The following is a 27675-nucleotide window of genomic DNA, read 5'->3' as shown; positions in this document are numbered from 1 at the left end:
GAAGAAGGCCTGGTGATCTGCTTCCATAAAGATTACAACCAAGAAAACCCTATGGAGCAGTTCCACACTGTAACACATGGGGTTGCTATGAGTCAGAATCCATTGGCAGCAAAGGGTTTGGTTTTGTTTTGGGACCAAAAGCCTGATTGCGGTCTCCCTGTTCTTCAGTGGCTGCAAGGAACTGCCAATTCCGTGGCAAGCATTTCAAAAAGTATTACCGGGTGGAAGGAGAGCCAGTGGTCCTGAGGTGTCCCCAGGCACGGTCTTGGTTGCAGACCTCGGCCAGCTCCCACTTCAACACGACCTGGCATAAAAACGACTCTGGTAGGATGGTCCCAGGAGAAGAAGAGAAGCGACTATGGGTCCAGGACGGGGCCCTGTGGATTTTGCCAGCCTTGCAGAGGGATTCTGGCGCCTATGTCTGCACTGTCAGGTAAGCCCCTCTGGGGTGTAGGTAGGGGGTGGGCTCCCTCGAAGAATGGACTCTTGCTCAGTCCTCTAGAGATGACCTGAATTTCAAAATTCAATGTACAGGTGAGAATCCAAATTGTGTCCACCTCGCTGTCCATGAAATACCTGAGTGCCGTGGACCCTCCCCAGATGTTGTCTCGGGTCCCCTCCTCTTCATTTAAGTTTTTGCTCAAACATCACCTGTTTGGAAAGGACTTCCCTAGCCACTTTATCTAAAACAGCACTGTCACGGATTGAATTGTGTCCCCCAAAATATCCGTCAACTTGGCTAGGCCATAATTTCCAGTATTGTGTGATTGTCCACCATTTTGCCATCTGATGTGATTTTCCTATGTGTTGTAAATCCTACTTCTATGATGTCAGTGAGGCAGGGTTAGAGGTAGTTATGTTAATGAGGCAGGACTCAATCTACAAGATTAAGTTGTGTCTTAAGTCAATCTCTTTTGAGATATAAAAGAAAGAAGCAAGCAGAGAGACAGGGGGACCTCATACTACCAAGAAAGCAGCACCGGGAGCAGAGTGTGTCCTTTGGACCTGGAGGTCCTGTGAGGAGAAGCTCCTAGACCAAGGGAAGATTGATAACAAGGAAGCTTCCCACAGAGCCGACAGAGAGAAAGCCTTCCCCTGGAGCTGACACCCTGAATTCGGACGTCTAGTCTCCTAGACTGTGAGAGATTAAGTTTCTGTTTGTTAAAGCCATCCACTTGTGGTATTTCTGTTATAGCAGCACGAGATGACTAAGACAAGTACTCATGCCACTCTGTAACAAAATACCCTGCTGTGACAAAATACCACAAAGTTGTTAGCTTTAAACAACAGAAATGTATTGTCTCAGACTTTCAGAGGCTAGGAGTACAAGATCAGGGAGCTGGCAGGATCATGCTCTTTCTGCCCATTCTAGGGGAAGGTCCTTCTTTGTTTCTTCCAGTTTCTGGTAACCTCAGGCATTCCTTGTTGTTCCTTGTCTTGTAGATGCATCTTCACGTGGCGGGCTCTTCTCTGTCTGTCTGTGTCTGTTCTCCTGTTTTATAAAGACACCACTCAGAAGGGATTAGGACCCTCCCTACTCTTAATTTAGCTGATTTTTTTTTTTTTTTTGCAGGTAAAAGCAAAAGGTCATTTTTAATTTGTGAAACAAAACTAATCTTAACATCTTTCATACCCTGTTTCAAAACAAGGTCGCGTACACAGGTATGGGGATAGGACTTCAATGCATCTTTTTTTGGGGAATACAATTCAATTCATAATCTCTGCTTTTAATCTTCATAGCTCTTGTGTGTGTGTGTGTATGCTCATGTGTTTAACATTCGTCAACCTCATTAGAACGTAAACTCCATGAGACAAGGAACTTTGGCTACTTTGTCCACTGCTGAATCCAAATGACAGACACAAGAAATATATGAATAGAATTTTAGACCTGGATGAGACTTTAGGAATGAATTAATCTAACTGTGTGGTGTACGGATGAGGGAACCAAGCTCCAGAGAAGTTAAATTACTTATAAAGATCCCCCAGGTGGTTGGTGGTGGAGCGGAAACTGGAACTGGGACTTGTATCTCCTGACACTTAGTCCTGCTGCCTGTTGAATGAGAGAGACATAGGCCTAGTGTTGGCCATTTTACAATTTCCCTGTAGAGTTCCTGGGTGGTGAAATGGTTAATGTGCTTTAGCTGCTAACTGAAAGGTTGGTAGTTTAAGCCCACCCAGAGGGGCCTTGGAAGAAAGACCTGGTGATCTGCGTCCAAAAAAGCAGCCACTGAAAATTCTAGGGAGCACAGTTCGACTCGGACACACATGGGGTCCCCTTGAGTCAAAATCGACTCAAGGATAACTGCTATTTTTTCTTTTTTCTTTTTTTTGGTCTTAGTTCTGAACGGATTGGGGCAGACCCTTGCTCTGATTATGAAATAGCATTCCTGGCCTTCTCTCCATAGATGTGGGCTCTATCCTCTTCAAGCCTCTTCTTGTTCCTTCCACCAGCCAGCTGTAGAGTCCCTCCATATTTCACCAACTTATTTGATGTAAACAGAGACTGTGCCCAGGAATATTTACATTTAAAAAGAGAACCAAAGAAAGTGACGTTCTTATCACAAGGGAATTACTGGCTAATGGCAGAATTTCAGACAACGTCACCCCAGTCCTAGGCAGGTTGTGTTGTGTGTGACTTTGAGAATTTTTTCAAATCATACAAACCTTGGCACACACCCTTTCTACTATTCTATATGGCTAGTCCCCACTATGAGCAACTTAGGGACATGTTCAGTCCCGTCAATGAGCCCTCCCTAGGAAGCAGGCAAGCAATCTCCTATTTCCACCTACAGAGAAACAGCTAGAAATGCAAGGTTCTTCTTTCCTTTTCAATGTAAAAATTTAAATTTTCTCCAAGGAACGCTGCTAGGAAAACTTAGGAGTGCAGTAGGGAAAAAAAGACAGAATTTGGATCAGAAAGACATAGGTTGGAGTCTTTGCCCTCCCCCTTTCTATGGGGTGGGACCTTGGCCTCATTGCTTGATCTTTATGGGCCTCAGTTGTGCCCCCTGTAAAGAGGCTTGTTGGGAGGGTTACCTGAAATCACAGCATGGGATGCGTCTGGCAAAGAGAGTGTCATGATAGGGGGGTCAGTATACCCTGGGAATGCCCTCTGCGTCCCCAAAGGCAGAACTTACAGACCAATGAAGGGATAAATATGCAAAGGTCAGGGAGGCTTGAGCTGGATCATGTTTGTCTTAAAGTTCATTTTTATACTTAATTAAGAAAATTATACTTAACACTCTTTTTTTTTTTTATTCTTGTAGAAAAAAGAGGTCTGAGTTTAAAGAGGGAGTAGAAATCCCAATGTGTTCTGAACTTTCTAGCATGCAAGAGCGTTCACCTGGATGACCTCTCAGACCCTCTTCCCACTCTAAGCTTGGGGCTCTAGTAGAGGGAGAATCACCAGAAGTTACCGTAAAGCTCTTTGGTGTTTACAGTTGTAGGGAATGACATTGTCCATTTCCTGTGACTGTTACGATTTTGTGGTCTAGAACCTGTGTCAGTTACCCACATGTCCTTTCTTCAGGCAGGGTAGGCAAGGTTATGCTGCTATAATAAACATCCTCTAAATCTCGATGGCTTTAAACAACAAAGGCTTACTCTTCACACGTGCTAATGTCCATGATGGGTCAGCAGGCTCTCAGGGACCCAGGCTGAAGGAACAGTCATGATCTCAAATGTTGTTAGTCACTGCACCAGAAGGAAATGGGATCTGGAGGGTTTCTCGTGGCCGCTAAAGCTTTGGTATAGAAGTGACACACGGACAACTCATTGAACACAAAGAGTCATATAACTGTGCCCACCCGCAGCGGGGCCATCACGTGGAATCCCACTGTGCACTCAGAAAGGTGGACAACTGGAAACACTGGGTGGACAGCACTAATGACAATCACACTTTGGTCATGGGCTGCCACACTACATGGGGCTGTGGCTGACCATCACTTTACCCTCCTGACTCATCCTTTTTCTGAGTTATTTTCATGGAGTGTCTTGCCCAAAAGGAATTACTAGATCAATTATGTGAACAGGCTTGTGACTCTTGATGTGTGTAATCAGCTGGGTTTCCAGCGATAATGCCTTATTTCATGGATTTTCCTGGAGTCCTACTAGGCTTCCAACTTCATCTCAACCTCCTACTAGCTATACAGCCTTAGGCAATTACTTAACTTCTGCACACCTCATTGTCCTCACTGAAAATGACAGAACAATACTTCCTACCTCATTGTGTAGGAGAATCCATGAGATAATGTCTAGAAAGCACTAAGCACAGGGCCTGGCACACACGTGTACACTCTGAGCCAGCTGCTGGGATTGCTGTTTTTCAGGTGTGCACTGTTCTTAGACTTGTCTTTGCATTTCTTCACCTTGCAATGAGATTGTGCATTTTTCAAGGTGATAGTTAACTTGATGCATTTCTCTGCACATAAAATATATGTTCATCTTTTTTTTGTTTTAAACCAGGTATGGGATACAGTGCAGGAATTGAATGGCCTTATATATTTGAGTGAAGTATTTTTACTTTTGGATAGTAAGCTCTTACCAATCATTTCTGTTTCATTTTTTTGCCCCACGTTTTGTTGCCTCTTTGGATATAAATTGTATTCTATTTTGCAATTTTTTCTCCTATTTTTTCTCTCTCCTGTATTTAATACACATCTTCCTTGAGTAGGAACTTAGCTGTGATAATTATATTTTCATGTTTTTCTTCCTTAAAATATTTTTTATTATTATCTTCCCTCTTTCCCCCACTTCCCTGTGTGTTTCCAGGCTGGTTTTGACTCTGCCCCTTTTTCTAGTTTTGAGGTCTTTATAGAATTATGATATTGAGATTATGGTTAGCCCAGCTCAACAACGAAAACGACAACAAGCTTACCAAGTTCATTTCCTCCAAGCAGTACTGCAAAATCTTTGGCAGAACTTACACTAAGTTTTCTACAGCTTTCTGCAATTAGACTTCAGTTGATGAATGATTCCCAGGAGCTGTAAAGGCAATTTTCTTTATATGGAAAGTGTGGCTCTTACAAAACAGTCTCTCCCCTTGGATATACTTCCCTGAGCCAGGCATTGGGCATACGTTGGGGCTGGACTTCCGGAATCCCAGAACCAGAGAGGTTTAGGCCCCATCAGAGAAGACTGGGGAATTTCTTAGTGGTCCTAGATGGCCATGAAATCAGGCTGGTGGGAAGTCCTTTGGGAAAAATGCAGAATACATCACTGTTTCTACGCAGCAATTATAATGTTGGGTTTTTTTGTCCTCCAAGAATTCAAATGGAGCAGAGACAGAAGTATCGCAAAGTGAGTCAAGAAAACGCAGAATGTAGAATTTAATGGAGTTGGGGAAATTATTCTTAATTTCATTTATTTTTATTTTGTCTTGCTATCTATTACGTTTCTTTTTTTAATCAGAAATGCCTCCTACTGTGATGAAATGTCTATTGAGCTCAGCGTTCTTGAGAATACAGAAGCTTCTCTGCCGTTCACCTCTTACCTGCAAATTGTAACCCTGTCAACCCTGGGGTTATTATCTTGCCCTGAGCTGAGTGAATTCACCCGTAACAAAACTGGCTTGAATGTTCAATGGTACAAGGTACATCTTTATAAATTGCCACTTTGTTAAAATGTGTTTTGCTAGCCATGCTGTTGTTAGGTGTCGACTCATAGCGACCCCGTGTACAACAGAAAGAAACACTGCCCGGTCTTGTGCCATCCTCACAATCGTTGTTATGCTTGAGCCCATTATTGCACTGTGTCAATCCATCTCGTTGAGGGTCTTCCTCTCTTTTGCCGACCCTCTACAAGCCATAGGAAAGTATAAAATACCTATTTCAGAAGATAACACATTTCCTTTCGTATTTCTGGCTGTTAAAAAGCACTAAATTAAAAAAGAGCCATGATTAGTATATTCTATTAGCCCTTATGTGGCTTGGGTTAGAATTTCGATTTGAGAGGAGAGAATATAAAATGAATCCACAGTAAATGACAGCTGAAAGAAATAGGTTTTTCCTCTGCCCTTTGTCTATAAAAATTTAAGAAAAAACTGTTAGTTCATATAACAACTTTGTACACATAATGGAGTCCCCGGGTGGTGCGAACGTTTAAGCGCTCCACTACTACTGAAAGGTTGGCAGTTCAAACCTATCCAGAGGCACCTCAGAAGACAGCCTGACAATCTGCTTCTGAAAGGTCACAGCATTGAAAACCTTCTGGAGCAGTTCTACTCTGCACACGTGGGTCGCCGTGAGTTGGAATCAACCTGAAATTTAAAGAAATAAATTTTTCTCTATGTTGACTCCTAAAATTAAAATGATTTAAAAGTAGTCATTGCAACGTTATCTCTCCTGAAGAGAACAGTGATTTGTCGTCCAAATCACTATGACTACATAATAGCGTTCTTCCCTGGCTGTTTCCTAAGCCCTATTTAAAGGGTATATATATATATATATTTCAAAGCAGAGCCTTGGTGGCACAGTGGTTAAGGCCTCGCCTGCTAACCAAAAGGTCGGCAGTTCAAATCCACCAGCTGCTCCTTGGAAACCCCCTGGGCAGTTCTACTTTCTCCTATGGGATCACACCATGAGTCAGAATCGATGGCAACGGGTTTGGTGGGTTTTCTTTTTTTTTGGTTGTTGTTGTTATTTTTAAAGCATATGGTAATTAACCTTTGGTTTAAAGGAGTAAATATAAACACAATTTAGTCCCTCACCTGGCTGAATAAATACTATAGGGTTTTTTAGTGGCTTCTGATGAGAACATCAGATATTATTTACACTGACCAGAAGTCAGCAGTCAGCCTGTGGGCAACACTGAGCCTCCCACCGGTTTTTGCACGATCCTTAAGCTAAGGATAGCTTTTATATTTTTAAATGGCTAAAAAATTTTAAAATAAGAATAATGTTTTATGACATGTAAAAACTATATAACATTCAAACTTCAGTGTCCATCAGTAAAGTTTTACTGAAACACGGCTATGCTCCTTCATTTTCCTAGCATCCTTGGCTGCTTTCACAGAACAACAGCAGATTTCAGAAGCTGTGATAGAGACCGTAGGACCTGCAAAGCCTGATTTACTGTCTGACCCCTTAGAGAAAGTTTGCTGACCCTTGATATAGACTGTAGATTAAAACTGAAAAATAAAGTTATTTCTTTAATCATTGATAAGAGCTATGGCTGCTAACCAAAAGGTCGGCAGTTCGAATCCAGCAGGTGCTCCTTGGAAACCCTGTGGGGCAGTTCTACTCTGTCCTGTAGGGTGACTATGAGTCAGAATCGACTCAACAGCAATGTTCTGTTTTGTTTTTTAATCCTTTAGTCAATAGTAATTTAACCAGATGACTAGTATTGTAACTACAGATATATATATCAGTTTAACATTGGAAACTTTTGAATAATTTTATAAAGGTAAAGTAGCCAGCTCCTATGAGTTAGCTGGCCCAGCTGTACAATGCGTCTGTTCTTGGATTAGGATGATCCTAATGAGGACAAGTGTAGGCTTTCACCCACCTGGCTTTGAAACCCTGCTCCATCATTTACGTGTTGTGCAGCTTTGGGCCAGTTACTTCACCTCTCCAGCCTGTTTCCTCTCTAAAATGGCCACTAATAATTCCCACTGTCTGTGGTGCAAGTGCTTTGTGATCAACTGCTAACCTAAAGGATGACAGTTCAAACTCACCCGGCGGCTCCACAGAAGAAAGGCCGGGTGACTTGCTTTTGTGGAGATTACAACCAAGAAAACCATATAGGTCAGTTGTGCTCTCTAATACACAGGGTCACCATGAGTCCAAATGGACTAGATGACGATGAGTTTGCTGATCGTTTTGATGATTTAATGAAATAATGTACATCAAGCCCCTATGAAGACCTCCATGGTAGAGGATCTCAATAAATATGGAGGGTCAAGGAGGTCACAATGGCGCTTAATAATGTTTGCTCCTTCATAATAATGCTAATCTTTATTCAGCAAGTACTGTGTACAAGGCTGTTCTGAACTCTCTGACACATAACTCAAAGAAGTAGGAAGTGTTAATATCTCCATTTGGTAGATGAGGAAACGGAGACACAGGTGTAAGATACTTGTACAAGGTCACCCAGCTGGTAGATGGTGAAGCCAAAACTCTACCCCAGGCAGTCGAGCTCCACACACAGCTGCTACACAGGCTAATCCTGGTGGCTTGTGGCCTTAGAATAACTTCCATGCTGGGACCAGTTTGGCTTTTTTTATATTTGACCATGCCTGTTAGAAACAATGAAATTTTTTTGCTTTTAATCACATATATTGTAAAGTCAGACTTTATGAGTCATGTTGCTAACAGATTGCTCCGATGATGTCTGTGTTGCCATTTAGAGTAAGATTATGAAATGACTCAGGTTATACTTGACTAATGCAAGCTTTCAATCATCGTGGTTTTGAAAGAAATGTTCCTGAGAACATTTTGTGCTCATTAGGATGTCTTATCAAACCTTATTTGGCTTTTTAGAATTTATCGGAAGCCATGCTCTTGAGGGTTCTGTACTTCAGGAAACCCACAATACCCTTCGGCCATTGGAAAAAAGTAGCCTCATTTCCCCCATTTCGTTTTTCCTATAATTTTTTCTCTATCTCTACTGACTCCTAAAATGAAAATGATTTAAAAATAATTTTACTGCAATGTCGTCTCTTCTGAACATTGTCATCCAAGTCCCTGTGACTACATAGTACTTCCCTTCCATGGACGTTTCCTGAGGCCTATAGGCAGCTGTTAGGCCATAAACATATTGAGTTTTAAGTGGCCTATTTTGTCCAAGAAGAGGTCATCTTTCTCATCCATTGTGCTATTTAAACTAATCCAGTGATTCTATTTGTTCTATATGCTAATAAATTTCCCTTTTCTAAAAATGTAGTTAGAAGTATGCCCAAAGTACAACTTTGCAAAGTAAACACCAGGGCAATTCTTGGGTTGCAAATTCAATATTGGTTGGTCACAATAATGCTATTATCCACAGCTTTTGAGATATGCATAGATATATCAAAAAAAAAAAAAAAAAAAAAAAAAAACCCCACCCAAACCTGTTGCCGTTGAGTCTACTCTGACTCATAAAGACCCTATAGGACAGAGTAGAACTGCCCCATAAGGTTTCCAAGGAGCACCTGGTGGATTCGAACTGCCGAACACTTGGTTAGCAGCGATAGCTCTTAACCACTATGCCACCAGAGTTTCCAAACTGATATATGGTATAACTTAAAAACAACTTTTTTTTTAGTATAACTTAAAAACAACATTTTTCTTTAAGGATTCTGTTCTTCTGGATCAAGACAATAGAAAGTTTCTAAGTTTGAGGGGAACCACTCGCTTATTCATATACAACGTGTCTGTAGAGGATGCAGGCTACTACAGCTGTGGGCTGCCATTTTCCCACAATGGCACGCGATACAACATCACACGGAACATTAAAGTGCGAGTTAACCGTAAGTACTTGCCGTCAACGTAGCTTTCCATCGTGGTTCAATAACAAACATGCAAAGAACAATCAAGGTTCACACAGAGTTCCCTGAATGTCTTTGATATGGAGGGCAAAGGAAAACAGTCAACGCTCCAAAAGCTTCAGGCTAATAAGACATCTGTGTGACCCTCTGAAAGGTAGGAAGCTGGCTGGGTGTTGTTACGAGGAAAGGAGAGTTCCTTGGGAGTTGTGATAGGGTTCCAAGTCGGATAATAAAACACATCACTAAAGGGAATGAAAGTCCCCTTTGGAAAGCCCCATCTGGAAGGTGCACACCTAAAGGACCAGAACACAGTTGTCATAACTTCGTGTATAATTCTAGGATGCTAGGATTTTATCTGACTTTCCAGTCAGAGGCTGTGCATTGGCAAATCCAGTGGAAATCACCCTCTCTGTCTTCCCTAAGACCTGTCTTTGATATCAGGATAGCATAGTGAGAGCTCTCGTTGGTTTAAATGACTGATACTTGAAAGCAATGTTGTGAACAGGGTTGGATAGCATTTTAAAGCCTGTTCAGCATTTACTCTGTATCTCCTACCTGCCAGGCGTTGAGCTAGGTGCAAGGGGCATAAAAGTGTTTCAGCCTCGGACTCTGCCTGGAAAAGTGTGCTGCATTTCTTGATTAAACATATTCTTGAGCGTGAATACCTAACACAATTGGAGTCTTTTAAGGGGATTTCAGAGAGCCTTGAAAACACATTGCTAAGGTTTAATAACTGGTTTATGAGGGGAAAAGTCTAAGCTTTTTCTCACAGACAATCCAGGAAAATCATGCCTTCTGTGAACTGAAGTCTCTAGGTACTTTCACTTTACTGTCCTGTGGGGATTCATTCATATCAACTCCCTGCGCCCCCTACAGGGCAGTGCCTAAGACTTCCTCTACCTTGAACGCCCCATAATTATCCTGTTAGTTCGATACTGCACAGCAACAGTAGGGGGCAGCCAACTTACATATTATCCTGTGTTGCAGAGATGATGCATTTCAGCGGCTCTCAAACGGCCAGCTGCCTTGTCAGACTTGCAAAATCTTGGGCTTTATCCCAGACCTACTGAGTCATTAACTCTGGGATGGGGAGAAGGGGAGAGGGGGCGGCAATCTGTTTTTAACAAACCTTCCAGGAGATTCTGGTGCAAGCCCAGGCTTGAGAGCCACTCATGTCTCTAGTCCTTGAGGCTCCTTGTCTCCCAGGAAAACCGTGAGCTGTTCCTTTTGGCTGGGGATGGCTGCAAAGTGACCGAGGTTTCTGGTCAAGGGCAAGAAGCTATGTGCTTCTTGGTTACACTGTCATTTGCTTAACGTTTACTCATGTTAGGGTTTCACAATGCTCTTTAGTGGAAGAAGTGAGGAGATGAGGAGTTATGGAGATGGACAGCCTTTTACTCACCCCAAGCCTTCTTTTTTGCTCCATTTCAAGGTCCCGGTTTCTTCAAGCTGCTGGGAGCCCTGCCTCCTGGGGATCTGGGTTCTAATCCCTTGGAGATCCACCTCTACCTCCTAAAAGAGTTTCTGTAATTGATTAACAAAGACATAAGTGGTCAATACTATATTTATTGGCGCTCTGGTGGCACAGTGGTTAAGCGCTTGGCTGCTAACCAAGAGGTCAGCAATTCAAATCCATCAACCACTCCTTGGAAACCCTATGGGGGCAGTTCTACTCTGTCCTATAGGGTCGCTATGAGTCGGAATCAACTCGACAGCAATGGGTTTGTTTTTTTTTTTTTGGTTACTGTATTTATCATCCAGTGTGGAGTTAGCTTTACAAACTGGTGGTTTTTGAGGCCCTGTGCCTTTTTTTTTTCTAGAAGGAAATCTCCAGCAGGCATCTGGGAGTGGGAGGATATTTTAGGGCAAGTCGACCTTTGGGTAAAACCTATCCTGTGGATATTGTGAATGTTGCTATTATGAATGCACTCAGGAAGCCTGGGAGGGGATGGTTAATTGCTTATCACTGAGCAAAGAATGTCTGTCGGGGGACCATGTGTTTATTTGTGGCCTTCCTGTAATTTCTCTGCTGGGAAGGGCATTGGCCAGAGATGCTCAAAGACCTTTGCCAAAGGCCGGTTCTCGCAATGACTGGCCACACTGTCAGGGTAACTAATAAGCTCAACAATGGAACTTGAACATCACCTTGAAATCAGGGCTTTTCTAATCGAGTCCCTTTTCCTTCCATCTTTCTCAGAAAAAGAAGAAGAGCCAATTCCGGTGATTGTGTCTCCCCACCAGACCATACTAGCTTCGCTGGGTAAGGCCTGCAAGGACTGTGTGACCTACATGGCCTGTGTGGGTGACTGAAACCACAAAGCTTGTGGGTCTCGGGGGGCCTTGTCTCTGCTAACTGCCTCCTTGGTGTGCGTTGTGTCTGAGTGGAGGCCCTTGAAACCCAATGTGTAAAGTGGAAATATCAAATGCAAGGGAACATTCTCTTTGTCACATGTTGTTGGACATGGCACTGTTTTAAGACAGGCACACTTTGCTTCAAGAAAAGCCCTACATGCAAGAAAAGTAGAGTGTATACTTACATGCTTCTGTATATACAGACTCTTTCCGGAAGAATAAGGAAACCATTAGCTGGGATTGCTTTTGGAAAGGAGAACTGGGAGTTTGAAGTGGGAAGGAAACTAAATTCAATGAATGTACTTCGGTGACATTTGAATGTTTTTTATGTGCATTTTAAATTTTTCAATAAAAACTAGACAATTTTTTTTAAAAGCCCTACATAAAAGTATCTAAATGTAAAAAACTGAACATTTTAGGAGCAATTATTTCACCTCATGATTCCTTTACCTCATAGTTCCTTCATGTAGTTAGCACCTTTGGTATACAGACAATCCCTGGGTTAGGAACGAGATCCGTTCCTGAATCTTTTTTTAAAATTTTTTTATTGTGATTTAGGTGAAAGTTTACAGAGCAAATTAGTTTCTCATTAAAGACGAATTAATACACAAATTGTTTTGTGACACTGGTTGCCAACCCTGCGATATGTCAACACTCTCCCTTCTCCACCCCAGGTTCCCTGTTTCCATTCGTCCAGTTTTCCTGTCCTTCTTGCTTTCTCGGCTTTGCTTTTGGGCTGGTGTGCCCATTAGTGTCATATACATGATTGAAGTATGAAGCATGTCCCGCATGTGCTATTGTTGACCCTATAGACCTGTCTAATCTTTGGCTGAAGGGTGAACTTCAGGAGTGACTTCAGTAACCCAGTTAAAAGGGTGTCCGGGGGCCATACTCTTGGGATTTCTCCAGTGTCTGTCAGATCAGCCAGCGGGATCTTTTTGTGTGTGTGTGTGAATTTGAATTTTGTTCTACATTTTTCTCCTGCTCTTTCCGGGACACTGTATTATAATCTCTGCCAGAGCCGTGGGTGGTGGTAACTGGGCACCATCTGGTTGTTCTGGGCTCAGTCTGGTAGAGGTTGTGGTAGTTGTGGTCCGTTAGTCCTTTGGACTAATCTTTCCCTTGTATCTTTGGTCTTCTTCATTCTCCTTTTCTCCAGCCAGGATGGTACCAGTAGATTTATCTTAGATGGCCGCTTGAAGGCTTTTAAGACCCCAGTCACTACTCACCACAGTCGGATGTAGAACATTTTCTTCATAGACGATATTATGCCAATTGAGCTAGATGTCCCCTGAGACCATGGTCCCCTCCCTAAGTCTGTCTTTAAGTCGAATTTGTAGGTAAGTCGGAACAGGTACATATGATTCTTATTTAGCGTCAGTTAGTCAAATGTTTATCTTAGCATGTAGCATATACTTTACCTTTCAATGCATATTAAACCCTTAAGAAACACTTCCAAACCTCGCAGTGTTTTCATGAGCATCACAAAGTAGTGAGTGCATTTGTTATTATGAACCACTGTACATATTTAACTCAAAATTTTAATATAAAGAAGGTATGGAAGGAGGGATATCATTGCTGATGTCAGATGGATCTTGACTGAAAGCAGAGAATACCAGAAAGATATTTACCTGTGTTTTATTGACTATGCAAAGGCATTCAACTGTGTGGATCATAACAAATTCTGGATAACATTACAAGGAACGGTGTTATGGATTGAATTGTGGCCCCCCTAAAATGTGCAACAACTTGGCTAGGCCATGATTCCCAGTATTGTGTGATTGTCATCCCTTTTGTGATCTGATTTGGTTATCCTATATGTTATAAATTCTAACCTCTATGATGTTAATGAGGCAGGATTAGAGGCAGCTATGTTAATGGCACAGGGCTCAGTCTACAGGATTAAGTTGTATTTTGAGTCCATGTCTTTTGAGACATAAAATAGAGGATCCAGCAGAGAGGAGTAGGCTCTTATTACCATCGAGGAAAAAGCGCTGGAAGTGGAGTGCATCCTTTGGACCTGGGGTCCCTGCCCTGAGAAACTGGACCCAAGGGAAGACTGATGACGAGGACCTTCCCCCAGAGAGGAAAGATTTGTCCTAGAGATGATGACCTGAATTTAGACTTCTAGCATCCTAAACTGTGAGAGAATACATTTCTCTTTGTTAAAGCCATTCACTTGTGGTATTTCTGTTATAGCAGCACAAGATAACTAAGAAACAACAATTCCAGAACACTTGTGTTCATGTGGAACCTGTACATAGGCCAAGAGGTAGTAGTTCAAATGGAACAAGGGGATACTACAGGGTTTAAAATCAGGAAAAGTGTGTGTCAGGGTTGTATCCTTTCACCATACTTATTCAATCTGTACGCTGAGCAAATAATCTGAGAAGGTGGACTACATGAAGAAGAACTTGGCATCAGGATTGGAGGAAGACTCGTGAACAACCTGTGGTATGCAGATGACACAACCTTGGTTGTTGAAAGTGAAGAGAACTTGAAGAACTTACTGATGAAGATCAAAGACTACAGCCTTCAGTATGGATTCCACTTCACTATAAAAACAAACAAAAAATCCTCACAATTGGACCAATAAGCAACATTATGATAAATGGAGAAAAGATGAAGTTGTCAAGGATTTCATTTTACTTGGACCCACAATCAACATCCATAGAAGCAACAGTCAAGAAATCAAATGACTTATTGCATTGGGTAAATCTGCTGCAAAAGACCTCTTTCAAGTGTTAAAAAGCAAAGACGTCACTTTGAGGACTAAGGTGCACCTGACCCAAACCATGGTATTTTCAATTGCCTCATATGCATGTGTAAGCTGGACAATCAGTAAGGAAGATCGAAGAAGAATTGATGCTTTTGAATTATGGTGTTGGCAAAAAATATTGAATATACTGTGGAACGCCAGAAGAATGAACAAATCTGTCTCAGAAGAAGTACAGCCAGAATGCTCCTTAGAAACAAGGATGGCAAGACTTCATCTCACATACTTTGGACACGTTACGAGGAGGGACTAGTCCCAGGAGAAGGATGTCGTGCTTGGTAAAGTAGAAGGCCAGCAGAAATGAGGAAGACCCTCAATGAGATGGACTGATACAGTGGCTGCAACAATGGGCTCAAGCATAACAACAATTGTGAGGATGGTGCAGGACCGAGCAGTGTTTCATTCTGTTGTAGACAGGGTCACTATGAGTCAGAACCAACTCCATGGCTCTTAACAGCAACAACAATCTTTATGGGAGCAGATAGCCAGGTCCTTTCTCCCATGGAGTGGATGTTGAGTTTGAACAGCTGACCTTTGGGTTAGCAGCTGAGCTCTTAACCATTGCGCCACCAGGGCTTCTTTTAAGTCTAGCTGGTTTATAGTGTTATTCAGGTCATCTGTTTCTTTATTAATCTTCTTTCTAGATGTTCTATTATTGAAAGTGGTGTACTGAAGTCTCCCACTATTATTGTAGAAATATTTCCCCCTTCAATTCTACCAGGATTTACTTTATGTATTTAGGGGCTCTGATGTTAGATGTATATATATTTATAATTGTTATATCTTCTTGATGATTTTACCCCTTTATCATTATATAATGCCTTTCTTTATGTCTTCTAACAGATTTTGATTTAAAGTCTATTTTTATCTGATATTAAAATTGCTACTCAGCTCTCTTTTGTTATTATTTGCATGGAATATTTTTTCCATCCTTCCACTTTCAACTTATCTGTGTCCTTGGGTGTAAGATACGTCTCGTGTAGATAGCACACAGTTGAATCATGTTTTCTTAAATCCATTCTGCCACTCTGTACCTTTTAATGGGAGCATTTAGTCCCTTTACATTCATTGTAATAATCAGTAAGGAAGGTCTTACTTTTTTCAATTTGTTTATTTGTGTGTCTTGTACTTTCTTTATTCTTTATTTTCTTTAATATTGCCAATTTTTGTGTTTTGTTGTTTTTTTTGTAGTAAGCCATTTTGATTCCCTCCTCCTTCCTTTTGTATGTATTTTTAAGATATTTTCTTTGTGGTTACCATGAATATTACATTTAACATCATGCATTCATAACAACCTGGATTACACTGATACCAGGATAACTTCAGTAATATACTAAAACTCTATGCCGATACCATTCCTCCCATCCCCACTCCCTTGATTATTTTGTTATCACCAATTATGTCTTTATACATCATGTGCCCTATAACATAAATTTATACTTATTTTGTATGCTTTGTCATTATAAAGCATGAAGGACGTAACAATTAGAATTATTAAGCAAAAGTATCTTAAAACTTACCCTTGTAATTACGTTTAATGTAGATCTTTCTGCACATGGCTTCAACTTACTTTCTAGTGTCCATCTGAAGGACTCCTTTTTACATTTTTTGTAGGTCTGGTGTGGTGGATATAAACTGTCTCAGCTTTTGTTTTTCTTGGAATGTCTTGATTTTGCCCTCATTCTTGAAGGACAGTTTTGCTGGGTATAATATTCATAGTATTCTTGGTTGACAGTTATTTTCTTTCTGCAGTTTAAATATGTTATTCCATTACTTTATAGCCTTCGAGGAGTCTAAGAAGTCATCTCTTAATCTTATTTGGAAACTTATATGTGACTGTTAGTTTCTCTCTCCCTGCTTTTAGGATTGTCTCTTTGTCTTTAGTATTTGAGAACTTTGTTATAATATGTCTTGGTGTGGATCTCTTTGGGTTTATCTTACTGGAGTTTATTGAGCTTCTTGGATTTGTAGGCTTGAGTCCTTGGCCAGATTTGGAAAATTGTCTGCCATTATTTCTTTAAATATTCTTTTTGTCCCTTTCTCTCTTGTCTCTTTCTGGAATTTCCATGATGTGTATGTTAGTTTGCTTCGTGTTGCTCCATAATTCCATTAAACTGTGCTCAGCCATCTTGAGACTCCTTCCTTACTGCTCTTCAGCCTCCACAATTTTGACTACCTTATCCTCTAGGGAACTCATTCTTTCTTCTGCTTGATTGATTCTGTTGTTGAATCTTTCTGATGTGTTTCTCATTTCAGTTTTTGTCTCTTTCTGTTTCAGTGTCTCTGTTTGGTTTCTTTTTATAGTCTCTTTCTGTATTTTTTTATTCTCATTTTGTTCATGGATCATTTTTCTGATTTCCTTAGTTCTTTGTGTTTTCATTTAGTTCTCTGAGCTTACTTAATATTGTTATATTCTTCTAACCTGTTTGTGATTTGGGTTGCCATAGGATTTCTTTCTCTTTGTCTTGTTCATTTGGATAAGCCATCATTTTCTTTTCTTGTTTTTGGTATGTATTGTTATTTTTATTTGTTTCTTTTTTGAAACCAGGACATTAGAATTTTACAGGGTGTTAACTTTCTCAATTCTCCCTAGTGTTTGGTATTTTTAACAGCAGTTCTTCTTGTGAGAAACTCTTAGTTGGCAGAGCCTTCAGAACTTGCTTACCGTCTCTACCCCCTCTGTGTGGTAGCTCCCTTTCACTCACTGTTTTAACTAGGAGTTGAAAAGATCAGATTGTGGTGTCTGACTTTCAGTGTCTCCCAGACAGAACAGAGAACATACACTAATAAATATGTCCACCAGGGGCATGGCTAAACAGAACAGAGATCACATACTAATCATTCTTTCTACCACGTGTGCAGTCTTCTTTCTTTGGTTATCACTCCCTCTCCTGTTCTGTGTGGGCTGCATTTCTGTGACCACGTTTTCAGTAAAAAGCCCACATGGAATGGGGTTTGGTGGGGCTGTGTGATGCCCTCCTTTCTTACATGAGGCTCCCTTCCCCATTTAGTGAAGGCTCACTTCTCTCAGAAATGGAGATCTAGGCAAGCACAATCAGGCTTTCCACCCCACTGGGAAGGGTAGGGGTGAGCTCACCCAAATGGATTCCCAGGGAGATCTGTCTTGTTAATTTCAAAGCCTGAGCTCTGGGTCTTTCGCTGTGCACAGGCAGCCATTGTGTTGGCTGGAGGAGCAAACTCCACTGCAGGCACTACTTCCAGAGTTCACAGCAGCTGAAGGTCCACTCAGAGCTGGAAGGGGTGGGGACAGGGAGAGTGGGAGAAGCCATGTTCCTATCATATGAAACTTGTCATTGACTCATGACTCATGTCCGTCTGCAGCTCCCTGCTGCTGTCCTCTGCTCACTGATTTGGAGTGCCTCAGGGTCGAGCACAGATGTCATGCTGTACTTCTTGGCGTATATGTTGGAGGGTCAGAACCTAGATCTGCTCACACTGCCATCTGCCTAGAATTCTTTCACTTGTTTGCTTTCAGTAAACTGAAGTACACATTACAGTCACACAATCTCTGATTTAATGGATTGCTTTTACCTGAGGGAAGTGTTTGAGGCTTGAAGTGTGTTGAACAAAGGAAAAGACCTGACATTCTGAGTCTGAAGAGGGGTCAGGTTCATTAAAAACCATTTCACAGGGAGAGGTATGAGAAAGAAAAGAGTGGGAAGGATTTCCACTTTTTTTCCCCCTCCTTTCCTTTGGTGACTTAGAAAGAAAAATCACTTATAGTGATTGGAGCAGTGGATCCAGTCTCATAGTATTGCACAACTGAACAGGGCACCATTCAGTTATGATACAGTGGCTTTTTAAAGGGTTAATCTTAAATGAGAGCCATCTGGAAAGGGAGAGTTCCTCTATTTTTATTTATTTATTTTTTTTGTGGAACCCAGGGGAAAATTTAGCACTGAGACCAGCAGTGGTAAGAAAGAAAGAATCTAGATGTTAATTTGGATTTTTGAGGTAAATGGAGTAAACTCTGGAAGAAGTCAGCCCTTGAATTCAGAATGTCCTGCATGAGACAAGTGTCCTTCAGGATGTCATTTCACTTCACATGTCCCCAGGTTTTTATCTGCCATCAGACCAGTTGACAGAACTGGAGGGCACTTGATAAATATTAAACCTCTGTGTGGCTGGGATCATTTGAGGAAACTACATTTCCTCGTAAGAAAAGAATTGACTGGTGAGGGATATCTGACAGGAGGAGGAGGAGTCCACAGCTCAGGTTTGCTGGTGGACATAAGGAGCTCCTTTTCTGTGCTGAGTTTGACTGTTTATGCATGTGCCTTGCTGTATACAGGGTCAAGACTGACAATCCCATGTAAGGTGTTCCTGGGAGTCGGCATAAAATCAACCTCCACTGTGTGGTGGACGGCCAATGACACTATCATAGACAGTGCCTACCCAGGAGGCCGAGTGACTGAGGGGCTGGAAAAGTAAGTGGGCTCCTCTTCTTTGTCATCTTAGAAGACTCTTCTGGACAGAAATCTTGTATGACCTCTGAAGACCTCACTCTTCCTTTTGAAGACAAAGCCATGTCAAACTTATAAATATGACACACATATTGCATCAAACATAATGTTTTGGGTTCTACAGTTATGGATTTCTAGAATCTAAAAAACTGAGTTTTGCTAAGAATCATCAATTGTTCTTATGAATCCCATGTTATATACTACCATAGAAGAGGTGAGTTACAGTTAACTGGTTGATATTGATGCTGCATTTTCTAAGAGTGTAATTAAACATTTAGCACTTGATTTTTGTACTTTACTTTTTGCATTTTGAAATTAATACATTTCCATCCCCTACACTGCAACCTGAGCCTCAGAAATTTTCAGAAATCCTTGAAAAGACTCGGGGACATAGCCACAGTATCTACACTGCCTCCTCTGCTTCACAGGGAACTGTGGGGGCCTCAGACTCTAAGGAAGGTTGTGTTAAAGGATAAAAACTATTCTCATAATCATTCATTTCTAGAAAATGTTTTCTCACTCTGAAACTAGAACAATCGGATCTCATGAGCGGGAACCATTTGGGTATGAGAAAGGGAGACATTAAACATTCCAAATATTAAGTAATTTTTTAATTACAGTTTTAGTACTTTGAACTAACATATACTTTTGCTGCCAGCCATTATTTTTTTAAAAAGTCTTTCTAGATGCAGTGTATTGGATAGAAATTATGTGTGGTTAGCATAATTGTTTGCTTGCAAGTCTTTATTGTGAAAAGAAAGACTTGGCCACAACTCACATGCCCCTATCAGCTTACTCATACTTTCCCTTTACTTAAGGGATCATATTTTTTTTCCCCATAGATAAAACACAAATACCTCAGTGGATCTACAACAAGAATGTTTTTAATTCATACTTATAGCTAGAAGAGAAGTGTGTGCAAGTCTTCAGATTTTTATAACACCATGAAAGTCAGTTATACTGACTGGAGCCGTTCCCCTGGTCTGTCTGCAGACCTCCTATCAAAAGCTGAGTTTCCAGAACAAGTCAGTAATGGAGAGGGGAAGGGGATTGTTGAGGGACTGGAGTTCTGGAAACTCCCTACTCTTAAATATGCAAATGTCTTATTGGCCACGCAGAAGGTTTCCCAAAACTAGACATTTCTATTCCCACTACTGGTTCTTATTTGGCTGTTTGTCAAAGGTCTTAAAAAATGGATTTTCCATTATCCAAACAAAACTGGTTACTCTAAGTTCTTACTGTAACACATCTCCTACTACAGTAATCAGCATCTTCTATGACACTCTTGCCTTCAGGATAGGTTTAAAAATTCTCCCAGGAAGTAACAAATATGCTAGTATTTGCTCCCAACTTGATGCATCTTGAAATAGATTTAAGCACAAAGGATGCTGCTGCTTCTTCTTCTTTTAATAATAATATTTTATCATGTTCTTGGTGAAAGTTTACACAGAAAATCAGGTTCCCATTTGACAATTTCTATACAAATTGTTCAGTGACAATAGGTGTATTTTTTCACAATGTGTCAACATTCTCTTTAATTGTGTTCTGGTTGTTTCATTTCCAGTGCTCTAGTTTCCCATCTTCTCATCTTTACTTTAGAGTAATTGTTGACCTTTTGGTCTCATGTAGATCGTTTTTCTAATGAAGCCCCGAACTCACGGATAATATCCTTTATTTTGTGTGTCAATCTGTTATTTCACTAAAAGACGACCTCAGGGGATAGTTCTGGTTCAAAGTTTGAAGAGTATCTCAGGGTGGTAGTCTCGCGGAGACTTCTAGTCTCAGCTAGTCCAGTAAGTCTGGATGTTTTAAGAATTTGAGTTCTGTTCCGCATTTTCCAACTGTTCGATCAGGGTCCATCTACTGTGGCCCAGGTCAGAACAGTCTGTAGTGGTAGCCAGGCACCGTCTAGTTCTTCTTGTCAAAGGATACTTCTAACTGAGAATATTTGGATGTCTAAGTTATAAGACAAGCTTGCATTGGATACATCATGTTTAAGTAAATGTTTTCTCACTCAGGGAATATTCAGAAAATAATGAGAACTACATCGAAGTGCCATTGGTTTTCGATCCAGTCATAAAGGAGGATTTGAAAACAGACTTTAAATGCATTGTCACTAATAGAATGAGTTTGCAGACACTACGTACCACAGTCAAAGAAGGTAAGTATTTGGGGACACTGAAGTGAAAAATGACATGTCTAATGTTCTAGGGATGATTGGCAAAGCTACTAGTTCTCCAAATGATTGCTTGGAAAGTCCTTTGCATTTCCTGTAGTAGAGCACAGAAAGAAAATCTCTGATTCTTGAATATTTTTATGGAAGGGTGGAGGCTGGACCTGGAAGATTTTACTCAAATAAAAAATTTACTAGCAAGCTGATTTTTGGAAAATAAAGATAAAATTACAATGTGATAAAGTTTTATACACCCTTGTGCCCACAATGGGTTCTGACCTGGACCACCAGGATCAGCTGTCCTCACACGGCCTCTAGAGGTGGAAGAAGCATTCTTCATCCTGAAGTTCAGAATCATCGACTTCCAAGAGTGGGGGATTGGGAGACACCCAGGGTTCAGGGCAGCTTTCGAGTAGAAGTCCTTCATCAACAGGAAATAACACAGTGGTCTACAGCCAACTCACTCAATGACCATTAAAGGACCTTAAAAAAAGAAGAAAAGAAAAACTCAAATTATCATTTTTGACCAAATTTATTTGTCTGAATGTTTAAGTATTGAGCAGGACAGGGAAACCAATTAATTTAGTCTCTGTCGACAGGCAGATCAATTGACAACAGACAAGCCAAAGTGATCCCAGCTGGAATCTCACTTAGGCCTCCAGGCAATCTGCTTCCATCACATAAAGTCAAATTGCTGCACAACTCCATGTTGTGCAGACATTCTTTACATTGAAAACCTGATGATTTGGTCAAGCCTTGGGGCAGAGAATGACAATCCAATACAACCTTTCTCCAAATACGATCTGTGGACCACCAACATCAGGCTACCTGAGCCACTAAATTAACAATACAGATCCCTGGCTTATCCCAGATTACTGAGTCAAACTCTCCTGGGGTTTGGCCAAAGGCAACTTAGCAAGCTTCCTGTCATATTAAAGCTTGACAACCATTGACACCTAGGACAGATACACCAAAGATGGTGTTTCAGAACTTCACATGACACTCTTGGTGAGAAAATGTGAGGGCTGCTCAGACTGACCTTGGAAGATCCAACAAAAGCAGAATCCAACTGCTGGGATTCAGACCAGCACACAAGGGAGCACTGTGGTTTGTCTGGTGATGACACTGGGAGCCTGTCATTAGCTGGCCTGGCCATGACTGATCCCAGAGAGCACCTTCACCAGGACTGCAATGTGCATCCAATGGCTGCTCAGAAATTACAGCTTCACTTATTCTTCCCCCCGCCACCACTCCCTTGGGATTTTAAGGTATAAAAATCATCTGGGAAATTGAGCAAAGATTGTGTTGGTTCCTGGAGGCCTAAACAGACTATGGCAAATAATATTTAAAAAATGTCTAATTCAGGCCTCATCACCAATAAAGTCCATGTTCTTTACTTTCCCTCTCAGTTTCCTTCTATATTTTTGTAACACAATGATATCAAGGAATACAGTACAAAATAGCAAGATCTAAACAATCACATGCCTGGCGCCTAGAGCTCCTCTATTCAAAGCTAGTTTTCTTTTCCTTTGTTGCTTTGTTTAATCCTCATGACACCCAGGCTCACTGGAACAGGGAAACCGTACCATGACCATGTCACAGTTGGCTGATGGAAGCCTAAACACATGACATCCTAAATGTCCACTTTCCAACTGGGGGAACAGGGTTAGACCCTTGAGGCTTGCCTTCCTCCTCCGCATTCTTTCTTTCTAGTGGATTTTGTCCTTTCCTGCTTGTTTCTCTAATGCCACAGACACCATCCTCAAATATCTCTGATCATAGTTTCTGAAAATCAACCCACATATGTCAGGAAAAACTAACAAACTCCCATTCCTTTCTCCCTGTAAACCTGCCCTCACTTTCCAATATGGCGGTGAGAGACTGTCCCCCTGATGTGACTCTGTTCTCCCCACAGCCTCCACCTTCTCCTGGGGGATTGCGCTGGCTCCCCTCTCGCTGGTCTTCTTGGTTTTGGGAGGAATCTACATGTACAGATGGTGTAAACACAGACCTGAAAAAGGATATAGTCTGACCACGGTAAAGACCGACCATGAAGATTTTTAATCCCATCCAACAAAATAGAGGAAAGAGAATAACTCAAGTACAAACCATGTCCTTTTCTATGGAAATGGTTCTTCCTTTTGGAGGAACTCTGTTCATTTCTCAACTGTTAACAAAGCCACTGTGTTTATAGTGGACTTGTAATAAAGCACTGAAGTACTATGTACCTTGTATCTGAAACTGAATGAGTGGAGTGTGTGTAGAGGGTGTGCATGTGAGTTTGTATGGATGGGGGTGAGTAGTTCTACCATTTGTGACCTATTTAGGATTTAGTAAGAGTTGAAAATATCTAAATGAGTTTTGAACTCATTCATTTATTTTTTCTACAAAAATGTATTAAAAATCTATTTTGGCAAGGCTTTATGGGAGGTGTCGTAGATACAAAGATAGAAGACGGAGTTTGAGCATTATGCTCTTTTAAAATCTATCTATATGGGATCAAACTGACAACAGCAACTGAAAGACTAGATAGAAAGCTTAGGGGGCAGTGTGTTTATGCTAATGGGAGAGGAACAACTCGGAAAAGGAGGGTGAGAATGGTTGTGCAACTTGAAGAATGTAATCAATGTCACTGAATTGTAAAAGTAGAAACTGTTGAATTGGTGAATGTTTTGCTGTGTATGTTCTCAGCAACAACAACAATGACAAAATAAAACAAATTATTTAAAAAATAGGACTTCAATTTTGGGACTGGAAAGGATGATTTGGAAATGCTAAAGAAGAAAAATCAGCAAGAATTGGTGAATTTTTTGGAAACAGTCATCTAAAAAAGAACAATTAAAATAGAGTGGACTCTCAGAAAAATACGCGAGTTGGAACATACTAGTGAATGATGAAATTGACCCAAAGTAATAGTAATAATTCTCCTGAAAACAGAGGAGAAAGAAAGGGTATTGAGATAACTGCATACTAATTGGAAAAATAATTCAGAGCCTTTTTTTTGCAACATACACCAGAACATTCCAGATAAATTAATGAGTTAAAATATAAAAATTAAATTAGAGGAAAATAAGCATGACTGCCTCCTATACCTCTTCAGTTCTTTGTTTAAATGTGACCTTTTCAGAGGTTGTTCAAAAATAGTACTTCCTTCTGTCCCTTCCTGTCCCCTAACCCTCTCCTGTGTTTCATCACAGCCCTTATCACCACCAGATCTTACGTTATATAATTGCTTGTTCATTTTTTACTTTTTTGTCATATGTCTTAGTTATCTAGTGCTGCTATAACAGAAATACAAGTGGATGGCTTTAACATGGACAAATTTGTTCTCTCACAGTTTAGGAGGCCAGAAGTCCAAATTCAGGGTGCCAGCTCCAGAGAAAGGCCTTCTCTCTTTTATCAGTTCTGGGGGAAAGTCCATGTCATCAATCGTCCTCGGGTCTAGGAGTGTCTCAATGCAGGGACTCCGGGTCCAAAGGATGGGTGCCACTCCCAGCTCTGCTTTCTTGGTGGTAGATGATCCCCCTGTGTCTCTGCTCCCTTCTCCTTTTATATCTCAAAAGAAATCGACCCAAGACACAATCTAATCTTATAGTTTGAGTCCTGCCTTAGTAACATAACTGCCTCTAATCCTGCCTCATTAACATTACAGAGGTAGGATTTACAACATACAGGAAAATCACATCAGATCACAAAATGGATGACAATCACACAATACTGGGAATCATGGTCTAGCCAAGTTGACACACATGTTTTGGGGGACAAAATTCAATCCATAACATGGTACAATATATATAACAAAACGATGCCTTTTTAACCAGTTCTAAGTGGATAACTCAGCAACATTATTTACATTCACAATGTTGAGTAACCATCACCACTATCTAGTTCCAAAACTCTTTCATTATCCCGCACAGAAACTCTGGACCGATTAAGCAAAACTGCTCGTTCTCTCCCCACTCCCTCACCTCTAATCTACTTTCTGTCTTTAAGCATTTGTCAGTTCTTTGTGTTTCATGTAATTGGGATCATACAACATTCATCTTTTGGGACTGATTCATTTTCACCCAGCATGATGTTTTCAAGGCTCATCCGTATAGTAGCATGTATCAGGCTTCATTTCTTTTTATGGCTGAATAATACTCTATTCCATGTAGATACCGCATTTTGTGTATCTATTCATTTGTTGATGGATATTACTGTATTCTGTCTGCTTTCTATACCCGATGAGAGATGCGTTAGGGCAAAGATGTAATTGTGGTCACGGATGTGTCCCCATTCCCTCAAATCATGCCTAGCACACAGTGGGTTTTTAATATGTATTTGTAGAATAAATAAAATCGGATGGAATCTCCTGTTCTCACTACCAATAGAAGAATCACAAGAGTAAAGACTTACAGAGTTGATTACGTTACAATTTCTGCACCATAAAAAATAAAAGTAAAATTTATAGGAAATCTTGACAAACAAGGTCAAGGAATTAAAAGCGACAATATATAGAGTTCTTCAAAGCTTTAAGAAAAGCATAATAACCCTCATAGACAAAAGGGTAAAGAATATGGATAGGACACTTGTAGAAGAAACACATAAAGTATCACATGGAAAAATGATCAGTTTTAGTAATAATCAGATATGTAAATTAAAGCAACTTTGAGAAACCAATGCTCTCACACACTTGTTGTTTTTAGGTGCCATCTAGTCAGTTCTGACTCATAGTGACTCTATGTACAACAGAACGAAACACTGCCTGGTCCTGCACCATCCTCACAATCATTGCTGTGTTTGAACCCATTGTTGCAGCCACCATGTCAATCCATCTTGTTGAGCGTCTTCCTCTTTTTCACTGACCCTCTGTTTTACCAAGCATGGTGTCCTTCTCCAGGGTCCCTCCTGATAACATGTCCAAAGTACGTGAGACAAAGTCTTGCCATCCTCCCTTCTAAGGAGCTTTCTGGCTGTACTTCTTCCAAAACAGATGTGTTCCTTCTTTCGGCAGTCCATGGTATATTCAGTATTCTTCACCAACACCATAATTCAAATGCATCAATTCTTCTTTGGTCTTCTTATTCATTGTCCAGCTTTCACATGCATATGAGGCTATTGAAAATACTATGGTTTGGGTCAGAAGCACCTTAGTTCTCAAGGTGATATCTTTGCTTTTTAACACTTGAAAGAGGTCTTTTGCAGCATATTTGCCCAATGTAATATGTCATTTGATTTCTTGACTGCTGCTTCCATGGACATCGATTGTGGATCCAAGTAAAATGAAATCCTTGACAACTTCAGTCTTTTCTCTGTTTATCATGATTTGCTTATTGGTTGAGTTGTGAGGATTTTTGTTTTCTTTATGTTGAAGTGTAATCCATACTGAAGGCTGTAGTGTTTGATCTTCATCAGTAAGTGCTTCAAGTCCTCTTCACTTTCAGCAAGCAAGGTTGTGTCATCTGCATAGTACAGGTTGTTAATGAGTCTGCCTCCAATCCTGATGCCCCATTCTTCTTCATATAGTCCAGCTGCTCAGATCATTTTCTCAACATATAGCTTGAATAAGTATGGTGAAAGGATACAACACTGAAGCACACCTTTCCTAATTTTAAACTATGCAGTAACCCCTTGGTCCACATACAGGCTCTGCATGAGCACAATTATGTGTTCTGAAATTCCTATTCTTCTTAACGATATCCATAATTTGTTATGATCCACATAGTCGAATGCTTTTGCATAGTCAATAAAATGCAGGTAAACGTCTTTCTGATATTCTCTGCTTTCAGCCAGGATCTATCCAACATTAGCAATGATATCCCTCATTTCAGATTCTCTTCTGGCAGTTCCTTGTCGGTGTACTGCTGCAACCATTTTTGAATTATCTTCTGCAAAATTTTACTTGTGTGTGATATTAATGATATTGTTCAATAATTTTTGCATTCTGCTGGATCACCTTTCTTTGGTATGGGCACAAATACATATCTCCTCCAGTTGGTTGTCCAGGTAGCTGTCTTCCAAATTTCTCGGCATACAACAGTGAGCACCTCCAGTGCTGCATCCCTTTGTTGAAACGCCTCAATTGGTATCTTGTCAATTCCTGGAGTCTTGCTTTTCACCAATGCCTTTGGGCAGCTTGGACTTCTTCCTTCAATACCATTGATTCTTGACCATACGCTACTTCCTGAAATGGTCGAACATCGACTAATTCTTTTTGGTACAGTTACTCCGTGTATTCCTTCCATCTTCTTTTGATACTTTCTACATCATTCAATATTTTACCCATAGAATCCTTCAATATTGCAACCCAAGATTTGAATTTTTTCTCAGTTATTTCAGCTTGAGTGTTGCCAAGCATGTTTTTCCCTTTTGGTTTTCTAACTCCAGGTCTTTGCACATTTCATTACAATACTTTGTCTTCTTCAGCCACCGTTTGAAATCTCCT

General features: G+C 40.7%; 1 protein-coding gene across 2 annotated transcripts in view; it reads left to right on the top strand.

The window, feature by feature from the left end:
• Positions 1-23471, top strand: part of IL1R2 (interleukin 1 receptor type 2) — a 43275-nt gene extending 19804 nt beyond the window's left edge. For both annotated transcript variants that reach the window (XM_023733913.1, XM_012555768.2), the window contains exons 3-9: positions 169-433; positions 5410-5590; positions 9271-9445; positions 11661-11723; positions 18904-19039; positions 21094-21236; positions 23164-23471. In XM_023733913.1, the coding sequence (XP_023589681.1) occupies positions 169-433; positions 5410-5590; positions 9271-9445; positions 11661-11723; positions 18904-19039; positions 21094-21236; positions 23164-23312 (1112 nt within the window). In that variant the 3' untranslated portion in view covers positions 23313-23471. The remainder of the gene's footprint in view (positions 1-168; positions 434-5409; positions 5591-9270; positions 9446-11660; positions 11724-18903; positions 19040-21093; positions 21237-23163) is intronic.
• The last annotated feature ends 4204 nt before the right edge of the window (positions 23472-27675 follow it).

This window comes from Trichechus manatus, unplaced genomic scaffold, assembly GCF_000243295.1.
Source record: "Trichechus manatus latirostris isolate Lorelei unplaced genomic scaffold, TriManLat1.0 scaffold00004, whole genome shotgun sequence".
Taxonomy (NCBI): domain Eukaryota; kingdom Metazoa; phylum Chordata; class Mammalia; order Sirenia; family Trichechidae; genus Trichechus; species Trichechus manatus.
The sequence above is the reverse complement of the archived record's forward strand: the minus strand, read 5'-3'. Positions and strand labels throughout refer to the sequence as shown.